The 23,873-nt window shown below is 39.6% G+C and overlaps 1 protein-coding gene across 1 annotated transcript in view; it reads left to right on the forward strand.

Moving 5' to 3' along the window:
• Positions 1–23,873, forward strand: part of FLT1 (fms related receptor tyrosine kinase 1) — a 185,068-nt gene that overhangs the window by 26,888 nt on the left and 134,307 nt on the right. The window contains exons 4-6 of the mRNA XM_004435289.3: positions 18,452–18,576; positions 22,218–22,380; positions 22,485–22,621. Of these exons, the coding sequence (XP_004435346.1) occupies positions 18,452–18,576; positions 22,218–22,380; positions 22,485–22,621 (425 nt within the window). The remainder of the gene's footprint in view (positions 1–18,451; positions 18,577–22,217; positions 22,381–22,484; positions 22,622–23,873) is intronic.

The raw sequence follows: 23,873 nt of genomic DNA on the forward strand, positions 1-23,873 counted from the left end.
CAAAATTGGTGCCAGCTGATGATGTTGTAGTATTTCATGTTCATTAAGCAAATATTATAATGATATAAGAGCTACTATGTGCCATTATCTAGCGGAAAGGGCAAAAGGTAAACATGAATCATTTCTCGGCAATAATTTTTATGGTACTGTTTTTCCCTCCTTAGAGAATGAAGTAATATTCAGAGGGAAGAAATCAAAATCCTTAAAGAAATATAAGCCGACAATAGAAAGGATCCCTGAGGAAGAATAAGGAAGATGGCCTGTCATTTCGTTCTTCCTTATTTACTTCCAGCCCATTTCCAAAACCTGTTGAGAGGGATTTAAAAAAACAAAAACAAAAATGAGGCTCTAGAGAACACAAAACGAAATCAGTAGGCACCTCAGGCACAAAATCAAGTTAAAAAACAAAACAAAACAACCAACCATCGGTATCAATAGCCTAAATACACATCATGGGTCTGCCTCCTGGGGAGTTAAAGAGCTGGGTCTTTGCATTGGAGGCAGTACCACAGAATTACGTTTTGGTGAGATTCTTTTGTAATTTTTGAAATAAGGCAACTAGACAATGTTTTACCCAAGCATAATATGTAATCCTCCAGATTGAGAATTAATCTTAGGAGATAGCAGAACTGTTGTATGATATTGGCAGTAACATTTTCTTAGCTCTGGATTAGCTTCTTACCAGCCTGATTTTGACTGTGCCATCCTTCTGTCCCTGTTCCTCCAAACTCTTTTTACATTTTGCGCTTTTCCAGGGGGGTAGATAACTGAAGGAGAAAACAACTTCCTTGCTGTTTGCCATCACAGGAATGCAATCAACCCACTTAAAAATAAGAGGAGGAAGTAGGCCAGGGATCTTTGCTGGGGGAAGTCAGCCCTTCTACAGGAGGGAAGAAAGGGTGGCAACAGGAAATGAGGCAGAGTGCAAAAGATGCTGAATTAAGAAGGGAGACTTTCAGAGAGGTACTTTTGCAGCTTAGGGAGAAAGCAGACACAAACTTTGATAGTGATGGAAAAAATTATATACTCAGTCATCTGTTCTCTTTTTCTGGTTCCATACAGTAGGTTATGTTCTTTCTGGCACTTGTGAAGGAAAGAAAACTTTTTATTCCTGTCTCTCTGAGGGGTGGGGGAAAATTCATTCATGCCAAAATTCTTATAAAAGTTTCTCCTATGGGTTTATCAGAGTCTAACTTTTGCGAATCAAATACTTTAATGGGTAAAAGAAGACCATTTCTCTTTTTTTCTCTAAAAAAATAACTTTCAGTTATTTTCATCTTTAACTTCTATTCAGTAGACCTCATGGGTTTATGGAGCCAGTAGGTAGAGAGCGCAGAATCCATCTTTTTCAATCCCCTTTTATAAGAGAAGAGAAACTTAGCTATTTAGAATTATTTCCATTTCAACTATACAACAGAGCAGATCTGACAAATAACCATTACTCTGGGTGTCAAATCAATTGTTAATCTAAGCCCCATGACGGCAAGGTCCATGTCTGTTTAAATGACTTTTATCTGCAGTGTCCCTCCCTAGTACAGTGCCTGGCACATAGTAGAATTTAGTAATATTTGCTAAGTGAATATATGAAGCAATTAACAGGGGCTATGCAGAATACTATGTTGAAATTGGCATTGAGGATAAATTCCAGGCTAAGTGAGAAAGAGTGCCACGTTTGATTATTGATGTCTGTTATGAAATTGGGAGGAGAAGTAGTGGCCATTATGTCATGAATTTATCATGTCTGCTTTTCTGTAGTAGTCCACAAACATTAGCAAAAAGTTATCAGTCCCAGTGTCTTAAAACTTGCCAACACACAATTTGGTTGGACATTAGGAAACTGTCTATTTCAAAGACCATGTTCTTGGAGAAGGAAAGATTGTGAAATGCATTAATTGTGTTTCATAGGACATTACTATGGAATATATATAAGTACTGTAAATATTATATGAGTTCATTGGGAAAAAATTATTATAATGAGACTATTTTTACTTAGCACTAATACTAGAAGATATCTGAAGCAATAATAGTAGCCATAGAAAAGCATCTGAAGCTTCTTCGTTAATTAATTTAATCAGCAAATATTTAGGGGACACTTGCTATGTGCCTATAACTCTACTACTATGAATTCTCACACCAATTTTGTCTCTTTCATGGTCGAGTGACATTGGTCTCATAAACACACTTTACTGAAGTCCAAGGTAGCTGTGATATAATTCATTAAGCAATTGTAACTTTTCCAAATATCCTAACATTTTATACATTTCCTATCTTCATTACTTTATTAATTCTCTTTCTGAGAAAATTTGGTCTTATGCTTCCATTTGTATTGAATACTTACTACATTACAGGTTTAATTTCATTCAGGGGCACAAAACTCATCCCTGACGCAGGATTGTCTCTGGGATTAATAAAACTCCAACCAGTTCCTAATACACGGCTATGATTACTCACTAGATATTAACTCACTAGATATACTGCTTATTTATTATTGTTGAATATTTACTTTAGAGCACGTTATTCTTTTTTTGAGGATTTTTGCTCCTGATAAGCATACGCAGATGTGTTGGCATTTCATTTTGGTTTTCTATAAAGATGAGAAACAGTGTTAGATACATCTTTTGAAAAGGCATAGATTTGTAGCTGATAGGGCTCTGAGAAAAAGAATCAGGGCTGTATAACTTTGTCTGCATAACACCAAATCCAGCATGTGGATTCTAAACACATATTACTTAGACATTATCGATTGCCTGCTGTGTAATAGGCACAGTTCCCACCTGAGCACTAGTTTGGACATAACATCTGATATGTAGCATACAGAAAAATCAATGTCACCACTTCATCATTACAGCTTGTATAAATCCACCAACCCTCTGACATAATGTGTTAAATTAATTTAATTACTCAAGTAATTATATTTAACTACTTTACTTAATTACTGAATTGTCTGATAAATTAAAATTTCCTTTAATATAACTTCTAACATTTGTAGTTTCTTTTCATTTAAACAAATGGTTTTGTTTACATTATGCCATTAATTCTCACAACAATCCTGTGAAGTAGTCTTCTCTTCATTTTAGAAGGGAAGGACCTAAGATCCAGTTCACGTGGAGGCTACTTGGGGAGCGAGAGAAAAGTGTTAGCACCAGAGTAAGGTGGTCAGATTTTTCCCTTCAGATTCCCTGTGGTAGAAGGAGATCAGAGGGAGCAGGACTGAGGCAGGAAGACCAGGTGGGGGGCTGCTGTGTGCACTGAGGCAGGAGAGCTGGGGGCCCAAGGTCACTGTGGTAGCTGTGGGGAAGGAGAGAAGTTGATGGACTGGAGGGATTCAATGGGCCTTGGTGAGTGTGTGGGTCAGGTGGCTGAGGGCAAGGGAGGAGTCAGAGCAACACTTGGAATTCCTGAGGGGCAACTTTGCAACTTGCTCCAGGTCTCCCAGAGCCAAGTAGAGCTTTGTCTCACTAAACTACATGATATGAAAACAATCATCATCCTCTCCTGATATATCCTTGGTTTGGTCTCAACAAATGGCTTTTGAATGAGAGCAGCTGAAAATACTTATATACCTTTTAAAAAATTGCTTTTGTGAAAATGAATGGAAAATCCAGTAATTATAGCTACAAAATTCTGGGTCATAAAGGAAAACAAATTAAAAGCACTCCTTAATGCTTTGCTAATTACAAAATAAAAAGATTTCTAGATGAATAGTAACGTTAGGGCTTCTGAGGTAGTATTCATCTCCTTTGCAGAGAAAAAGGAAAACTTTTGCACTTCCTTTCTGACCCTCTGGTATACACAAGAAATTGGCTCCAGCTCAGCCTTTTCTAAAAGTTAGACGGTTTCATTGAATTTATTATTGTAATATATGAGTTGTGACTGTCAAGTAAGAGAGCTGACCAGAAGAGTTTTTAATGGCATCTCCAAAGTATTTAATGCTTTGCCAGTGTCTCCAATTTAGTTAGGAAGACCAAGAACTTAGCGTGTTGAGTTCCCCACACTGCAAAGTCAGCCCACACCCCTCCCCTCTCCAGGCCTAAGCCTTTCAGGGCTATTTAAGTATAATGTCTTCTCTTGACAAATTAAAGTTGAAAAGGGGAAAAAAATGTGTGTGTTATGGTTGGGTGGATGTCTTCTAGTTCTTCCCTGTAAAAGAAACTCATCTCTTTTCTTCTGCTTCTCTTTACTTGATTTTCTCTCTGAGTCTATTAAAGCAAATAGGTTGGAGCATTTTCATAACAGATTTTTCCTCCATTGGTTCTCCCATATGTATAAAACTGATGAGATTTGCATAGCAGCCTAACTTCAGGTAGAAAAATTATCAGACACACTGGGTATATATTTGAAAAGTAGTAGAAGTTCTAACAACCCAAATATTCTGGAAGAGAATAATCATTAAGCCTTCACACAAACGTATTTAGTAGGAGAAAACTCTACCTGGCTATGGGACCTGGAGCAAGTAAAAATACTAACAGCACAGATATTCTGAGAAGGATTCAATGTACTCATTTGTACAGCATTTCAGATTTTCCTGAAGAGCTTTTACATAATTATCTCTGAGATAAATCAAGTTGGTATTATTTCTTTCATTTTGTATATGAGAAAATAGCCTCAGTGACCTACACAAGATAGAGAGAGCTAATAAAATGACAAGCCAGGATGGGGATTCAAGTCAGATCCTTAGGTTAGGGCTATTTCCATTTCACTGGAGTTTCAGCTGTTGACTTCAAACTATGAACTAGTTGTTTCAACCTTTGAGAATATGTATTACATAGTTATTAAATTTTCTTAAATTTCAAAATCAATCTTTTTCGTTTGAGGAATGATAGATTAACCTGGTTTCAGAGTGTTTTTCTGAGCAATAGACCTTAGAGAAACAAATACTGATCCCAAAGAGCTTTATGTTGTCGCCTGTTGGGGACAGAACTTGTTTGGGCACCATCTATGTGCACTCTGTTTCACTGCTGCATTCTAGCTCAGACAACATGGGAAAGAGACAGTCCTATTTGCTAACTGGAGCAGGGCTTTGAAAAATGTGCATCCCAATCCATTAATGGGCTGTGGAACCAAATTAGTAGGTTGTAATCAGCATTTAAAAAAAAAAGCAGAATAGAATGGAAAATATCCAAGCATACTGCAAAAGGTAAGGGTAAGTATTGTTTAGTGAAACTTTAATAAAACTTTGGTTTCCATTTTATACACATATGCACACATTTATACCTTATACCCACGTATATGTAAAATACATATGAATGTGTGTGTGTTTAATGGGTCTGATGTAAAATGTATTTCTTATCGTGGCATTCAGTACAATAAGTTTAGAAGTTTTAAACTTTAAAAATTAAAGTTTTAACAGGTTTAGACAGGACAGGTCATATCTATACTTTTTATTTCGGAAAATAGCACCATTTGTAAGCACCGTGGTGTTTATTGCACACCACTCCTGAAACAGGTGTGGAGTGGAAATAACCCCTCTCTTCTAGGTGATGTAGCTGCACCGCTGCTGTGTGGTTTTGTGCAGTACGCTTGTCACACTCCTGAAATGGGGTTTCCCACAGGTATGTCTGACCCAGGAGGTGCCGTCAGCAGATGGAGTCTGTCTGCAGATGTAGATTACACACCTGCTACATACAAGGCCCTATTGTTTGTTCTGTGAGAGGCACAAAGACCAAAGTCATGAGATCTTATGATTTTGGAGTCCCCTGGTCACTTTCTAGGACCATGACTTACAATAGATTTGTGAGGATTTTAAAATGCACAGGTTTAACTTTTTAAAAGAATAACTATTGTTCAAAAGTGCATCTTTCCAGGGAGTGAAGAGGACTCCTCCAGTAGTTCTTCCTGAGGCCTCCCGTCAGTGTTCCATGGAGCCCAGACATTCTGTTCCAACACTGCCCTCCACTGGATTCCCACCCAGGGCCGATGCACTGTAGGGCACACACAAGATGCTTGACTGACACTGCTTGGCTGGCTGATGGCTGAGCAGCTGGCATCTGTTGCCCAATTTGCCATCTGGTATGGCAAGTCCAGAAAGCACAGCCATCATAACGGGCAGGGACACCGATGAAAAGAGCAGCAATCTACAGATTTACTCACAGAACCTCACAGCTTCCACTTGTTCCCCGTGGTGAAAACAACATTTGTAAGGTGGGAATGCATAAAAGATGTCAGCCCTCCAACCTAAACTGAAAGGAGGTCTTGATGCTGTCATTTGTATCAGCTGGCTGCCCTGTCAGGCACACCACATCCATGCGGGTCAGAACTGTGATGGGCAGAGAGCATCACAAGGCTGAATAGACTTTCAAAATCACTAAAAAATTTCAATGGAATCACTGTCATATTTTGTGAGAGAAATTTTAAAGAGAAAATATTTTTTCTATTCATCAAAATTCTCTGAGGGAAAACAGGCTAAAACAATTTACATTTTGTAGGAAGGAAAAAATTAGGAAACCAATTTAAAAAAAAAAAAACCTCTTAGCCACATTAGTTGGCTGAATTCTTTAGGTCTGGATTTCTTAGCAAATTTATGACATTATATATTATTGCTTGGTTAATGTCTAGAGGCTTCTTCAGTTTTAAATGTCAGCTTTCAACATGTACTCACTCAGCCTTTCCCCTGCCCATCCAAAGAGCTTTTCCCCACACCTCCTTTCCTCACTTCACCTCTATCCCTGATGTGTGGCTCCCTCTACATATTTTCTGAAACTTATGTTTATTCTAGCATGAATCTTGCAGTAAGAATTGGTTTCCAAAGTTTTGGTCTCAGGGATTGTCTAAGATTCCTACCCTAGTAGCCACCTGAGCCACAGCTGTTGAGAAGAAAACTTACTAGTCACCTTGCATCACCAGGACTCAGCGAATGCAGAAGGCTGGGTGATGGATCATGTTTGTTATTCTTCTCACATCACTGCCTGATGTATTTGCTCAGGAGACAAATGAACACCTTGGGGTGAACGAAGTCTGGAATCAGCCTCTGGACTACATGTCTGGAAACCCAGGTGGGTTTCCTAAAATGGAAGCAGTCTGAGGCTGACATGCATTTGCAGAATTCTACTTCAATGATCTTCTGTAAAGAATTCCTAGGAATTTTCTGGCCTGTCTCTGCATACAGCTTCATCAAACATCTAGTACAAGGTCAGGTTTTGCTGGATTTTTTTTTTTTTTTCATTTTGATGAAGTTGTGAAAAAGAGGAAACAAATATTTCCAGGATTTAAAATATACACTGATGACATTGTTGATTCGAATTGCAGATTTTTCCTTGGGAAACAGACCCCTCTACATACAGCCTGGCTCTGTGCTCCCTCTAGGGCTGAAGCATGAAGGAGATTATCCATTCTATCCATCACTGGGGGACAGCTGATTAGGACCACATGGCGAGAGTTTAGAGAAGAGTAACTTAACTCTTATCCCTTCCTCTTTCCAGCTATGTGAAAATTTGATGGAAGACATTCTTGATATCTTTTAGCTCTGCCATTTCATATTTCCCTTCTAGAAACATTTTTGTCATTAGACACCAAGAGACTTGGACTATAGGAAACACTTACATGTGATTGGGACAGAAGCCACTTGCGTTGGTGGATTTGTTGGCAGTCGGGAGTGTGGCATCTTCTTTCCTTAGCCCTTGCCCCAAACCTTGTGCTCACCTAGCATGTTTGTAGGAATTTCATCCTTAGCACTTGATGGTACCTGCCAAATAAATGTTCAGGCCATTCCTTCAGGGAGAGCATTTCCTGACATTCCCTGGGCTCTATACTAGAAAATTTTGGCACGCCAGCTCTCTAGAGCCATATTACTAAGCTTTGCTAGCAACAACACAATTGTATATCACCAGGCGTTGAGTACAACTACATAAATACTCAAAAATAATCAGAATGAACATAGTCTTGAATGAGCCATTTGGACACCACCTAGGACTTTGAAAAGTTAATGATTAAGATAGAATTATGAAATTTCAAGATGGCAGTGAAGTCCAAAGGCAATAAAATTGACCATATCCTCTCATTCTCCCCCTACAATAAAGACGTGTGAAAAATAGTACATCAAAACTTTATGGTTTTAAGGATTTTTAAAAATCTCCTTCAAGTAATCTTTTAAGAAAAATGAACAAGGGACTTTTTCAGAAGAAATCCCCTTAAGCTGAAAAGGCTTTAAGGTTCTGACATTTCATAACTCTCTTTAACAGTGATAAGGAAATGCCTGCCCTGCCTGGAGATGAAGAGGTGATCTGTTTTGATCTTGATGGTCCTTGCAGTTCTGATACTCTTAAGTTTTCCTTTACTATTTAAAACATTAATTGTTTTGTCATCTGATGCATTTTTGCTGGGTTATGTTGGTAGTCATTTGGCTAACTGATTATACTATTCAAAATCGGTGACTTACTCAAGCAATAAACATGCCTCCCTTCCTTCCTTCATCAAATATCAATTAATAAGCTATAGTTGAAAAAACACAATCTGGGGTTCAGATTGGGTTCAAATCCCTGTTCTGATACTTGCTAGGTCTTTGACAAATTCTTTAATAAGAATAACTAACGTGTAACACTTAGGTCTTACTCTGTGCCGGATGCTAATCTAAGCACTTTGCATATGTTAACGAGTTCATTCTCACAACAACCCTATGAAGTAGCACTATCATTTTCATCTCCATTTCACAGAAAGGTTAAGTAATTTGCCCATATAACTAGTCATATAATTAGTACACATAGGTCATATAACTAGTACACAGTAGTACAAAGTTCTGGTACAACGTTCTTGTCCTTAACCACCTCTCCTAGTTAGGAGTTCATATATATAAAACACTCAGTTTTAGTGAGTAGCATGTAATATGCACTGTGTGTTTACTGTTACTGCTACTACTGTTGTTAGTATATCATCTTCTGAGCCTCAGTTTCCTCATCTGTAAAATGAGAAGAATATTACTTCCTGGGGTTGTTAGGAGATTAAATGAGATAATATATACAGCACTGTGCCTACACTTAGGAAGATTATTCAGGAGTAATTACTTTGTGTTAAAGGCACTGTGATGGGCAGAGCAGGAAGTACAAAGATGATACCCTCAACTTCTAAGGGGCCTACAATTTGGTAGGGTAAATAAAATAGGTTACAAATAACCATATTGCAAAGCACTATGGGAAAAGAGCAGTAAGAGGAACAGAGACTAGGGATGCTCTACCTGGGACACTCCCACCCCTTCCATCTCCTCCCCCTAGCTCTTGTAACCAGCTTACTCTTACTCATTTTCAGGTCTCAGATTATCACCCCTCCAGGGAACCTCTCCAGGCTGCCCCAAACTAGGTTTGGTGCTTCTACTGACCTGCTCCTTTCACACAGGACTCACTTCTCACAAGCTCTGTGAGGACCAGGACTGACTCTGTCTTGCTTACCATGATAGTTCCAGCACCCAGCTCAGGGTCTGGTGCACAGGAGGTGCTCAAGAAATGTTTGTTAAATGAAAGAGAGAAACATGGGATTTCTAATTTATATTAGTCTTACCTTACCTCCTGGACTTTGTGGAGGAAACTGAGGGCACATTGAGCAAATGAGCCAAATCTGGGGGTAAAAATTCACATTATCATGTGGCAGAATCATGATCCAAAAAATTTCCAACAGATTGGAACAGTGAACTGGGATTAACAAAATGAGATTTGACAAGAATAAGTGTAAAGGACTGTATTTAGCTTGCAAACCCCACCAACTACCCTAGGACTGTATGGGGGAGGCCATGGCTGAGACAGCATATGTGAGAAAGACATCAGGCTTTTCATTGACTCCACATACACCAAGAAAATGAATCCAATCTTGGATGGCATTAATAAATATATAGTATTAAGAATAAAGTTGGTGACAGTCTTACTTGTTTAGTTTGCACTTCTGGAGAGACAATGAAAACAGGAATTCCAAGCAAATTGCTTAACCCTTCTAAACTTCATTTTCATCGTCTGTAAAATGGGTACCTAACTCATAAGGTTGTGAGTATTAAATAATTTTATGATTTCATTATTTTCATTGGCAAGGAACACTTGAAGGAACTGAAATGTTTAATCTAGAAAAGGAAAGAATTGGGTGGGAAAATAGGAGACATGAGTGTCCCTCAAAGTTTTCTTACATGAGAAGAGATTAAGCTTCATCTTTATAATCCTAGATGGCAGAACTACTATCTAAGAATGAAAGAAGTCAAGACAAGCAAATTTCAGTTTGACATAAGGAAACACTTCCTAACATCTGGCTCAGGTTCATTACATATATCACCTCCTTTCATCCTAACAACCCAATGGGATAAATTCTGTTATCAGTCTTCTTTTACAAAAAAGTTGGAGAAATTCAATACCATGTTCAAGATTGCATACTTTGTAAATTACCAAGTCAAGCTTTGGACTCATCTGGTTGACTCCAAGGCCCCTGCTCTTTCCAACATGGCCTTGCCAGGGCTTCTACCCCAACTCCCCCAGAGCTTTGTGTGCAGTATAAAATGGAGTGCGAGGAGGTGGGGTGTGGTGTGGGATTGCAAACTGGAAGTTTTGGTGCCAGATTCAGTTGACATATGTTTTGATGGGCAGGCATAGTGTTTGTGGCTGCCAATATTTAATAATTGGAGGAGTTCACATAAAAATCTGATTTCCTACTTATCTTTAAAAACTGGAAACTCTAGCCACACTGGCCCATATTTCGACTTGGCAACAACTGGTTGCATCAAGCAGGGACTACCCCTTTCAGACATGGCCCCCATATTCTCAACTGCCACCACTCTTACTGTCTTGCATCCTGCTACTCCATTCATTTGCCTTCCTTGCCCGGCCCCTAGACGGATGTCAGTGTGCTATGCCCAGTGTGAACATTTCAAGTGAATGCATAACAGATGATAAGTTTGGGAACAGGAAAGTTTCTGTCGCATTTTCTAGTTGAGGAAGCTGAGCCCCAGTGAGTCCCATGGTGGCACAGATTGCCAGTACAGGACCTCAACAGAACCCTGGCTCCTGACTCCCCACTGCACATGACTCTGGAGAGAATGTTCTGATGGGAAGTATCGAGGCTGCTCCCTCGGAGAACCTGTGTCCTGGCTGGAGAGGAGTGTGACCGAGCACCCCCTGCACTTAAGGATGACTGTACCCTTAGGAGGAATTTCATCTCTAGTCTCCAAAAAACGAGACTTTCTCTGTTTTGGCTGTTTTTAGTTCTGAGGTGGTTATCACAGAGACTCCCAAGAGTCCCCAGCACCTTATAGCAGAGAGAGATAAGCAGAGGATCCAATGACTCAAGCTTGATTTTAATAGTGAGAATTACTTATTGGTCTGTTATTTCATAATTCTAAGTTCTGTCAGAAGATCTCATGTTACCCCTGTCTCTTTGCTATCATTTCTGCCACTGGTGTGAAGATTTAAAGGTGTAATTGTCGCTCCCAAGTCATTCAGGAGAGTCAGGGCCAAATTTTGGTGTGGTGGAGAGAGAATGGTCTAGGACTAGGAAACCTGAATTCAGTTTTGGCTCAGCCATTAATACTATTCCTGTCTTGTGGGAAGGTCTCTCCTTCTCTCTGGGCCTCAGTTTCCTCTTCTGTAACATGAGAGGCAGTGTTAGGGTATCGTAAAAGTTCCTTAAAAGTTTTACAATTTTATGATCCAGAGGCAGAGCTGAGAATAATGGGACGTGGGACATGGCCAAAAATCTTGGCAGTAGAAGAAAGAGTTATAGTAGTCCATCAGAGTTCCTTGATTTCTCCTTTCCTTTCTCCTTCATTTCTGTTTTACTTCCTTCCTTCCATCCCACTTCCTTCCATCCATCTTTCTGTCTTTCCTTCCTTCCTTCCATGCTTCCATCTTTCCTTCTTCCCTTCCCTCCTCCTTCCCTCCCTCTCTTCCTTCTTACCTTCCTTCCTACCTTTCTCTTTCTTTTTCTTTCTCTTCTTTTATTTTGAGATGCTTCAATTGCTCAAGATGAAGATCTGACTGAGGTCATTCATTTGGTGAACATAGAAATCAACCAAACAGCTTGTGTGAACACCCAGTGAGCAAGGCTCTAGGGAGCATGGAAAGCACAAGACCTTCTTTGCCTTCCTTGATCTTATAGTCTAGTCAAGCTTACCATCCACCCAGCACCCCTCTCTTATTTAGATCTTCAACTGACTTATTTCGATCTTAGCTGTAAATTTTTAAAAATGATGTCCCTACTCCCTTGAAGGCAGAATTTAGTATTTACTTTTTCCTCTAATCAATATGAAAGTTTTTGTGTGGGGGAATATGTGCATTGTCCATGCGGCTACACTATAAGGACCTTGAGTTCATGGACTGTGCTGTATGCACAGTGCTGGGTACATAATACATCCAAATTTTACTTTTTTTCTTGCTTCATCTGATATTTTCTCCATAAACGTTAGTTGACTGTGTGCCATGTGCCCAACCTATGCTGGACACTGGGTTGAGATGATTGATTACCCTCATCGCCTGCTGCTAGCCACCCACACTTCAAGGAGCAAATTCATAGAAGATGCAAGAGGAAGGAGAGAGGGTGGACCATCGTCTCTGTTCTTTTCTCTCCTTGCTAACTCTTGTCCTTTTCTCTTCTCTTGCTATCCAATCTGTAGTTATAAGTGGGCCAATGGGGCTTCAAAGTGAGACAAGGCAAAACTACATGTCTCTCTTCTGAAGAAAGGTAAGCAGAGAGAGCTTTTTTAGAAAGAGGCATTTCTTATTTTGTACCACACAAGTAATATATTTTTAATTTTTTACTATAGGATGACATCTTGAGTCTGAAACACAATGACCTTTCTGTATTTATCTTCCTTTAATAGAAATATTTGTGTGAGGTATCTGTCTAGGTGGCAGAAACTGGCAACTGATATTCCTAGGTTAGCCGTAGTGGGATTTTTCTCACTTTTGAATCTGGAGAAAATAATCCACCACTAATGGTAACAGTGGCTGTTTGTAGGGTTAGTGGTAAATTACAGCTAAGGTTTCATGATATTCATCTGGATAATCAGGGTAACTCATTAGAAAATGCTTAACTGTATACTCTGTGTGGACTATAATACTCAGATTCATCAGTCAAGTAACTTCCCATCCAAATGAAGGCAGAGATGTTTCACTATGCTCCCTACTGACCTGGGGCTGCTAGGGGGAACTAAGGACATATTTATAATCAGGGTGACTTTGTCACAGGGAAAATTCCATTTTTTGTGAGTGGCCCACCGGGATGCAAAGGGGAGTCGGAGAACAAGTTTGCAAGGACCCATAAGGTGAGGAGTTTGCACTGGATGATCTCCAGGAACTATTCTAGCTCAGAAAACAGTGGGTCACCATTTCTAAGAAAGAGTCCAAATAAATTTTTTAAGATAGAATTCACATACCATACAATTCACCCATTTAAACTGTACAATTTAATGGTTTTTAGCATATTGACAAATATATGCAACTATTACCACAGTCAATTTTAGAACATTTCATTATCTCAAAAAAAAATCCCCATACCCTTTAGCTATCACCCTTTATCCCTTCATATCTCCCAGCCCTAAGCAACCACTAATTTACTTTCTGTCCCTATCGATTTGCCTATTCTGGATATTTCATATAATATGTTTATAATTATTATATCTTTCTGATGGATTGACACTATTAGTATTATAAAATGTCCCTCTTTAGTAACATTTCTTGTTTTAAAGTCTATTTTATCTAGTATTAGTATAGCTACTTCAGCTTTCTTATGGCTGCTCCAAAGCTCTGTTAATTCTCAAAGGCTTTGCTGGGCAGTGTAAGTCAGTGAAGAAATTGCCTCTTTTCCTTTTTTTTTTGGCTCATATTTCAAATGAAATATTTCACCAATCAACTTTCCTTGAGTACTAGGTATGGTCCACAACACAAAGATCTGCGAGATGTGAAAACTCTTGTGTTTAGATAGAACGCTCTTCATGGGATTGGTTAATTAGTTCCTTATCCTCTTCAATTCATCCTCAATAAATTAAAATCACGTCCTTGTTTAAAATAACTAGGAGTCCTCATGACCAGGATTTAGAGGTAAGGGAAATTAAAGGGAAAGGAAATCAGGAAAAAGTTTATTAAAGTTATAGGAATAAACAAGTGCTTGGAAACAGGATGTTTACTCTTGAACCTCTCTTCAAGTCAGAAAAGCTCCCTAAATTCTTTGGGTGATTCACTTGCTCCGAACCCAGCAGCAGAACTCCCTAGTGATACCACTGAGAAATGGAGTGAAATGGGGATGGCATGCTGGGGCCCCTCTGTCTGTGTGCCTTAATGTGCCAGGGCCATTACAGATTTCAAAAGGAAAAGACATATTTAAAAAATAGATGTAACACCATTCTAAGCAAGGGTCCCTGTTTGATCTTTCCTGGTGTCTGAGCCTGCTTGTTGTCCTGAAGGATGACCGCCCAAATACTCCCACTGGATGAGAAAACCTCATATTCTGTGCCAGTTTCCTGTTACTGCTTTGAGTTCTAACAGTTCAGAGGGGGGAGGGTGGCGTGACCTCTACCTAGCTGTGTGTTGGCACAAGTCCCTGGTGACACTGTGTCTCCGCCGTGGGTACACCAGCAATCTTTGGAGCAGCTCTTCCTCACTCTTTCAACAACCAGCCAATTTGGTCTCAGGAAACCACTCTGCAGTGCTGGCTGGGTTTGGAAGTCATTTTTAATTTTGTGACAAAGACAAATGTGTCCTATGGGAGTAGTAAGTGGTTTTACTGGTGATATTTATGGAAGCGTGACCTGTTCTGTATCTATGGTCCTACAAAACAAAAAATGTTTGTATTATAATATGTCAGGCAAGTTCATTCTTAGCCCTTCTTTGAAGCAAATTGCAGGGGAAATATACTATTAATAAGCCCAGAGAATATAGTTTGTGTATGTGTGTGTCTATAGTCATAAGGTCATTTGCAAACACAGTGGATTTATAATGCCACTATTAACCGTGATACAATTGATGTGTTTTGAATTGTGTGGGGTGGACACAAATCATGGAAGTTCTGGCATGTTTAAACAGAACTGCTGTGGCCCCAGTGCTGAAACTGGTATTGGCTTTGAAAGGACAGTAGCTGTAGTAAAATTCAAGTGTTGAGGGATGCAAAGTGACAAAGGGAAAGAAGAAATTCAAAGGCACATTGAATTAACCTTTCCTATTTTCATTTGGGATTGGCGGTCATTAGCCTAGAAATGACTACACTGATGTTTACCATTTCCTGCAGGAACTTTTTATGCCAGTGGCCTTTGTTGAAAATGGTTGCTTAAGGAGACAGTAAATTAAATTTGAAGGATTTACAGTTTAGTTACGTGAATTAAACCATTTCCTGGTGTTTGTGTTTACCTTAGGGCTCACAAAGGAGACAAAAACATAGACTCAGGAGGAAGGAAAGGAATGATCAAATCCCAGTAGTCCCTGCCTGAATGTCTAGCTCATCAACTTTATTTAGGGAGGAATTTTGTGCTGATAAGTGAATCTTTGTCTCTGTATAATTAACTTTACCTCTCTGCATATGCTACTGCACCCATGAGCTTTCCTAATAGACATTATTAACTGTGATAGTTAATGTCTCATTCTATTATATGGGACAAAACTAGAATAAATCAAATGAAAAATTTATAGTTTTCCTCAAGTAAAAATGGATGGTGCTTTATGATTTGAGACTTCAATTCAATAATTTAAAATGTTATTATAAAATAATACACGATCATTCTAGAAAATCTGACAAATACGGAAGAAGGTAAATAAGAAAATAACAACAACCCATAAAGCCACTACCCAAAGATAATCATTAACATTTTAGTGTATTCATTTCTTGTTTTTTCTGTGCCATTATATGAATATTTATTTATACTTTTTATAGTTAAGATCATGAGTATAATTTGTGATTTTCATATATTCTAACCCCCTCTCTTCATAAGTTCAAATCTCTCAGAATAAGAAGAAGAAAAGTAACAACTAACACATATATAGTACTATCTGCCAGGCACCATTCTAAGCGCTTTACATATATTAATTCATGTAACGCTCATGTAACCCTTTGAAGTAGATTGTACAAATGAGGCACAGAGGGTAAAATGATTTGCCCAAGGCCTCACAACTAGTAAGGGGCAGAGCCAGGACTCAAACCCACGTTGTGAAGTGTGCACTCTTAACCCCATGATCTATCTGTTGCCTCCCTCTGACTCTAAGCCTTGCAATGGCCCTGTCCCAAAGCCTGCCCTCATAGCCCTGCCCCTTGGTGATCGTCCTCTTCTCAGAATTCCTCTAACACTAGACAGTGAGACATGGCACATACTTTCCCCGCTGAATGTGTGAAAATCAGCCTCTGTCTCTGAAAACAATTGCCACCTAGAGCCCTTCCTATGGAGGAGCTCTACTTCAGGCTGCAGATCCAGCCCTATGGGTGGTAGAGGGAAAGGAGCCCTGGATTGGAGGTCAGGAGAAACCGGCCCCCAGGTCCGGCTCTGCTCACATCTAGACAACTCACTTCACCTATTTACACTTCTGTTTTCTCATCTGCAAAATGACCGTGTTGGATAGCCCTTCATTCATTCGTTCATTCATTCATTCACTCATTCATTGACTACATGTTAGACAGAGATGAACACAATCTGTTTCCTCTCCTCTAAGAATTCATCATCCAATGTGTAGCCAGAGAAGTAAGCTGCTATTTCAGTGTACGATGTTATAAGGGTTGTAACAGGAGAATGCTGGGGATGTTGGAAAAGCCCCTAAGGCAGGCTGGGTAGAGAAGGGTATAAGCAAGGGGCTGGTCTAGCAAGGATGCCCAGAGAACAAGTGGGAATTATCTAGGTATCTACGGGCACAAGAGATGGGCTGTGGTGATAGGGTCTTTTTAGGGCCCTCGCTAGCATGTGTCAAACTATCCCATCTTCAGCAGGCTAGAGTAATGTCACTTTTTTGGGGAGCTTAAAACTACAGAAATTTATTATTTCACATTCTAGAAACTAGAAGTCTGAAATCAGGTGTCAGCAGGGCCATGTCACCTCTGAAACCTGTAAGGGAATCCTTCCCTGCCTCTTCCTACCTTGTGGTGGTTGCTGGGGATCTCTGGCATCCCTTAACTTGTAACTGCATCACTCCAATCTCCGCCTTTGTCTTCACATGGCTTTTCTCCTGTGTGTCTGTCTTCATATGGCTGTCTCCTTGTAGGACCAGTCATATTAGATTAGGAGCCCACCCTACTTAACTGAAGTAATTACATCAGCAATGGCCCTGTTTGACCCAAATGGGGTCCCATTCTGAAGTACTGGGGATTAGAACTTCAACATATCAATTTGAGGGGGGACACAGTTCAACCCATAACAATCTCTGCAGCCACCATTTAGTCCAGGCAACCACTGCCTACTTCCTGCTCTTGTTTCTCTCCAATTCATTCTCCATTAAGCACCTAGAATGAGCTTCCTGAACTACAGCAAGCAGGTGGGGGCCTAGTTAGTCTTGCAGGTCCAGATGGAGAGCGTTAACACAGGAATTCTTTCCATCTGGGCATATAAGGCTGGAGCCAAAGGGAGACGATGAGAACATAGGAACTCCTGAAGAGACTGTTGCCTGAGGATGTCAGTAGATTCCTGAGGGCAAGGGCATGGTCGACTGTGAGAATGTTTCTAAAAGGATCTGATGCTCATTCTGCTCCCCAGAGGAATTACAGGGAAACAGAACAGGTGGTTTGAATCCTTCTGGCCTCTGAGTCTGGCCAAATGCCATACTTTTTAAGGGTGGGATCTTGGTGATTACTTTAAGCCTTTTCTAGACCTCTTTGCACGCACTTGCACATGCTTTGCTATTAGTAGATATGCAGTGCATACTAAAGAAACAGACCTAATATGCATGTGAAATAAATGCAGTATTCATCACTGCTTCTCCAGCCTCCCCCTCCCTAAGTAGCTCACACCTTCTCATTCATTATTAGTCTGCCAGGAAAGGTCTAGAAAACCTTCAGAAGTCATGCTTCTGTCATTCAAATGCTAAGCCTCTCTCCAACTTGACACCTCTGCATCACCTCTGTCTGCTGTCATCTGTGCTCCAAAGGCAGTTGACCATTGCACCCACCCTCTTTGACTTCTTACAAAGGCTCTGGAGGGCGCTTCCTGAGGCTACTTAGCATAGCTGTGGTAAGAAGTTTATGCAGAATATTCTCCTTTCCCTCTCACTGCACTTTTATGGCTTTTTCCCATATTGGTCTAAACACCATCCCCCTCCCCATATCACAACTGCATATTAGGGCATCAGGGCAATCTGATTGAAGGCCAAGACCTGAATAAGGAATTAGGTTTTATTAGAGAAGCATTCTTTTTCTGGGTAGAAACACAGAGGGCCAAATTCAGAAACAACAATGTGAATTTATGGATTACATAAGGGGAGAATGCTGTGACTGTGGCAGTGCCCATATTGCCTCACCAGCTACAGTGTCTAGATGTTCGTAATACAATCATTTATATATATATATTTTTCATTTTCTTCTCATTCAGATACAGGTAGACCTTTCTTAGAGATGCACAGTGAAATACCTGAAATTATATATATGACTGAAGGAAGGGAGATCGTCATTCCCTGCCGGGTCACATCACCTAACATCACTGTTACTTTAAAAAAGGTAAAACTGAGCAATGCTACTCTCAGAATATTTTTACTCCAATTGAGTATAATGAATTTTTAGTCATTTTTACTCTCTAGAATAACTTTCTTACAGACATTTGGGCTTCTCAGTGGACTTTTCTGCAACATCCTTTTACTGTAAAGTATAAGTGCTAGAGGTTACACCCATGCATGTATTTAAATGGAATAAAATGATAATGTCTTAAGCATAAATCTATGTGAATAATGAAATAACTAAAATCATGAAAAATTTTATATATTGCCATAAATCCAAGTGTGTGCAAATGTAAGAAAAACCAATTCTATTGCTTACACTATTTAATAACTTGTTAGAGAGTGGTTAATCCAGAGTTTTGCTAAAGACAGAACTGTCAGGCAGGGTGCCTGATTCTCCAGGCATTTAAGAGCTCTTGCTTAATGCATATGGAGCCACCACCTTTGGTTTGAGTTGGGAAGTTCCTAGTAACAAAAAGCTTATCTCCTGCTGGGCATCCAAACTTAGCCTCTTAAGAAAAATGGGGAAAGAAAGCTATAAATGAGATTTTTCTTCATATTATGTTGTAAATTGTGCATGTGGAGAAGGGAAAAGATTTAAGCAGAATTAATAAAGACAAAAACTAAAATGTTTTGTTCCAGCTAATTCATCAGCAATAACAGTTTAGGGGATGCTAAGACTAAGAATTGGATAAAAACTCCCCAAATGGAAAACTGTAGTGAATCCTAAGAGCATAGAGCTTTAAAAGGAAAAGTTAAGGCTGTCCCAAGGCAGCATCTAGCACTGCCCAGCACATAGTAGGTCCTTGGGAAGTGTTTGCTCGTGGTGGTAGTCAAGTTGGAAAAGTTTAGAGTGATTTTCAGTATCACCTATTGACCATGAATCCTGAAACGTGATGGAGGTGTCTCCTGTCTTCTCCTCTTGCATTCACTTTCCTACATTGTTGATTTGATTTAAGCCCTCATTATAGTCCATCAGTGACAGGTTTGGGCTTCCACTACATCTGTGCATCATCGCCAGAAAACATAAAAATCATTGTATGTCAGAGCTGGAAACACCACAGGAGTCTAACTCAATCGGTGGAAGAAAAAACTGAGGTTCCCAGGGAGTTAGGGACTTCCCGGGCCATACTGGGCATTGGCACTGATCTCTTGACTTCTCCTTTGGTGCTCTTGCCACCCTTTGCCGATGTTTTAGTTTGCAGAGGAGGAAGATGAGGGTGGTTAAGAGCAGAGCCCAGTGCTACACTGCCTGCATTACCACCCTACCACTTACCTGCTGGAAAAACTGGCGAGTTATCAAACCCCTCTCCACCTCAGCTTCCTTGTTTGAGAGAGGAGAGTGATTACAATAGCTCCCACCTCACATGGTTGTTAGGAAGGCTAGATGAGGTGACATATGGAAAGCACTTAGAACAGCTTCTGGCACAAGGTAAGCCCTATTCAAGGGTTAGCTATTATTAAATTTATCTAACAGTTTACTACCCAATACTTTATTTATTACCAAGTGATGTTTTCAATAGCATGGCATTACTCCAAGATAATAATAGCTATATGATTCATATGGAACAAGCCATGGGGACATGGAACTTCTCTGTTTCATGCAAGCCCCTTGCCTTTTTGCCCTAATGCAGATCACTTGTCTGTTGTAAGGGACATTCCCAAATTCCCACATGTAAAAAAATTGGGGGGAAAAGCTTATTTTCTCTGTTTTCTACCTAAGATCTATAATACAAAAAAAAAAAAAAAAAGACAGAAGCATAAAGTTCTAACAGCTAACAGGGATTTTGGCTTGCCATGTAAATACTGAAAATATTCTAACCTATTACATATGTATGCTGACATGAAATTAATATAAAATCTTTCCCTTACATTTCTCTTCTTGTCCTTTTTCTTCTGATTTGCCGTCCCCTCCCTCTCCTTTTCCCATGCCTAACGTGGCGGAGCCGTCGTCAGCTGGAGACAGGCTCCCTGTCCAGTACTGCCCATCTGTCTGCCTCTTTATGACACATGCGGCACCACCACAGCTGAGGAGCTATATAGTCTTTTGCTATTTTAGCTCTTGTCAGCTAGAAATACAGTTACTTTGTCAACAGAATACTACTAGTGGCAGTAATGGATAGATTAGAGTAAGAGAAATATTTTAGAGGAAATTTTAATGTATTTTTAAGTTGTGCTGAAGAAGTCCATCAGCAAACCTTTCTTTTAGATTCAGCACGTGTTTGTTTTCACATGTTTTTAAAGCATCATAGATTTCAATTCCTGACTTAAATTTTTCTGAATTTTTCCCTTAATAGTTTGCATCAAATTAGAAGAGAAGGTTCTTTTTTCCCCACTGAATGCAGGGCATTCCTAAGTTTACAGACAGAATCCTGATTTACTAAAACATGAAATGCATCTTTCAGTTGCTTTCAGTTCTTCAAAAACAGGGTGCAATTCATTTCAGACCCAAGTAACACTCTGGTAACATATACCAGGACAGACACATTCCCTGGGAGAGGCCACTAGTGACTTTTGGAATAGAAATTTCTGCCACAGGATCACAAATTCCCACCAGATTAGCTCCTTCAACAAGCAATATAAATAAACAATAACAGATACATAGAGTGATGTAAGGTGTACTTTTTAAAAGAAGACAGAAAAGATATGACACTTTATGGCAGTTTGGCCTTTCCTTTATAATCTGTTGCAGGGAGGTAATCTGATTTTTTTTTTTTCCTTCTCCAACTGGGGATAAGTATTAGTGGTAGTCAGAATGTACTGCCGCTGAAATTGGGCTGGCAATCTGGCATCAGGGGAGTTTGCCTGGGCCACTCTATGGAGCAATGAGTCTTTATAAAGTCTGATCCCAAGGTAGACTGTTTATATTGCAGTCTTTAAAAATTAAGTCCTTGGTGTCCAGAAGGAGGCATAAGGGGAGAATCAAATCATGGATTCTTTTCTTCTGTTTGGACTCTCTGTGTTTGGGAATACTTCTAAGAATCCGAGAGCACTTTATTCAACAATGTCTCTGGCCTCCACATCTGTTTGCGGCTGTCTTTACTGTCAGCGGCCTCAGCTTCTGGGAATTTCCCTCCCAGAGGCAGAGCTGATACCCTCAGCCTTCTCAGAATGATAACCCCAGTGAGTGCCAAGTTAATGCTGCGACTCTTGGAGGACCTGGAGTTATTTATAGTCCTTTTAAGGCAGCTACCTCTTTAGTAAATCATACAAAGTGGGAGGACAAGTTATGGCTTGTTAAAAGCTCCAGATGATGAGACTCAAGAGGATAACTTGGCAGCCCCACTAAAAAAAATACTAATTGGTTTCTCTATCAAGTATCAGGCCAGTTTATGACCAAGATTCCCAAAGGCCAAAGAGATAGGGGCTCCCACTAGAAGTCTGACATGACAACTAGGTCTATCCTAGGTGGGTAGAGCTTGTTGCTAAGGTTGATGATAAATTACCACAATTACTATAATTTATTATAATGAATGTATATCTTGCTATATGCAAAGAAAACTAAAGAACCAATTATAACAAACTGGAGTTTTTAGCTGTACTATTTTCATTTTAGATGAAAATTATGTTTTCACAAATTATTAGTGAAATAGTATTGCCACAGTGCTAACAAGATTTTGTTAAAGCATGTTTCTTCCTTTTCAGTTTCCACTTGATACTCTGATCCCTGATGGAAAAAGAATAACCTGGGACAGTAGGAAGGGTTTTATAATATCAAATGCAACATACAAAGAAATAGGGCTTCTGACCTGTGAAACAACAGTCAACGGACATTTGTACAAGACAAACTATCTCACATATCGACAAAGTAAGTGATGTTCTAAAGGCATGAACATAAGCCAAAATGCTCAACGGTTTATCTGCTTAATGAAACCTTGATTTTTTAAAAAATGTTATTTCTTATGCTTGCAGCCAATACAATCATAGACGTCCAAATCCGCACACCAAGCCCAGTCAAGTTACTCAGAGGCCATAGTCTCACCCTCAACTGTACTGCTACCACTCCCTTAAATACTCGAGTTCAAATGACCTGGAGTTACCCTGGTGAAGTAAGTGACCAATTTTTCTATTTCTTCTGTAGGATAGTATTTATTTGTAACAAGTGAAATGCCACTGAGTTTTTGAGGTGAGAAAAATCAGAATATTCTGACTCCTGTGGCAGTCTGAGTCAACAAAGAAGCTTTGGGTTTGGTCTGGGTGCTTTCCTTGCCTGACATCTCATGAGTATGATATACATAGATACAGTCTTTTGATGTCTGGAGGTTTTGTTTTGAAGTGTATAGGCTGGTATTTCTATTGCATGATTCTGGGTGGAAACAGGGATTGTTTCATCCTTGGAAACTATTCTCTAGGATTTAGAGATGAGAGAGAAATTTATCACTAAGTGCCAGGCAGGGACTATCTTTTGTAACAACAACAACAAAAAGTTGTTGTCAGTGCATTAATTTAAGATACTGGCAGACAGTGAGGCACCTGATTGGAGCATGTTTGGAACAGATATTACAACCTAGCCATCCAGTATTCCATTTGTTTAGTAACAAAGGAGCAATTCTGTCCTTCAGAAAAAATGAGAAGAATGAAGACTGAGTTGAGTTCCCTTATTCAAATTAAACATCCTTGCAAACAATTATGATTTTAAAAGTGTGTAGATGGGGAATCTATGATAAACTGTTAAGAAACTTTTGACAGTCGTTCCAGTCCCAATTTCTTGTGTGTCAGTATGATTTATGCAGCAAATCCCAAGTACAGTCATTTGTTATGTCATTCATATTGCCCAATCACAAAGTTAACTTATGATTAAATTATGTTTGAAAGATTAATGCTTCAGCCCCAAGCTATTGTTGTTTTTCATCAAGATTTCTTGCCATGGAAATAGAATAACTTAGCAACAAAAAGGTGTAACAAGTGCCCTGTAGGGACACATTAAGGACTCATCAGTCATAAAATATTTTCTACAAAGTGGTATTGTTTCATTTAAATAAAAATGCTACGACTTGTAGCAATATTTTATGAGTTTTTTTGTGTGTGTATGTGAGGAAGGTTAGCCCTGAGCTAACGTCCTCACCAATCCTCCTCTTTTTGCTGAGGAAGACTGGCACTGGGCTAACATCCATGCCCATCTTCCTCTACTTTATATGGGACACCGCCACAGCATGGCCTGACAAGCCGTGCGTCGGTGTGCGCCCGGGATCCGAACCCCGGGCCAAGGCAGCAGAGCACGCACACCTAACTGCTACACCACCGGGCCGGCCCCTGTGAGTTTTGATAGAAATCAAATATTCTCAATAATTGCCAAGAGGG

The sequence above is a fragment of the Ceratotherium simum genome, chromosome 10 (genome assembly GCF_057802395.1).
Source record: "Ceratotherium simum simum isolate JZ-2026a chromosome 10, ASM5780239v1, whole genome shotgun sequence".
In the NCBI taxonomy this organism is placed as follows: domain Eukaryota; kingdom Metazoa; phylum Chordata; class Mammalia; order Perissodactyla; family Rhinocerotidae; genus Ceratotherium; species Ceratotherium simum.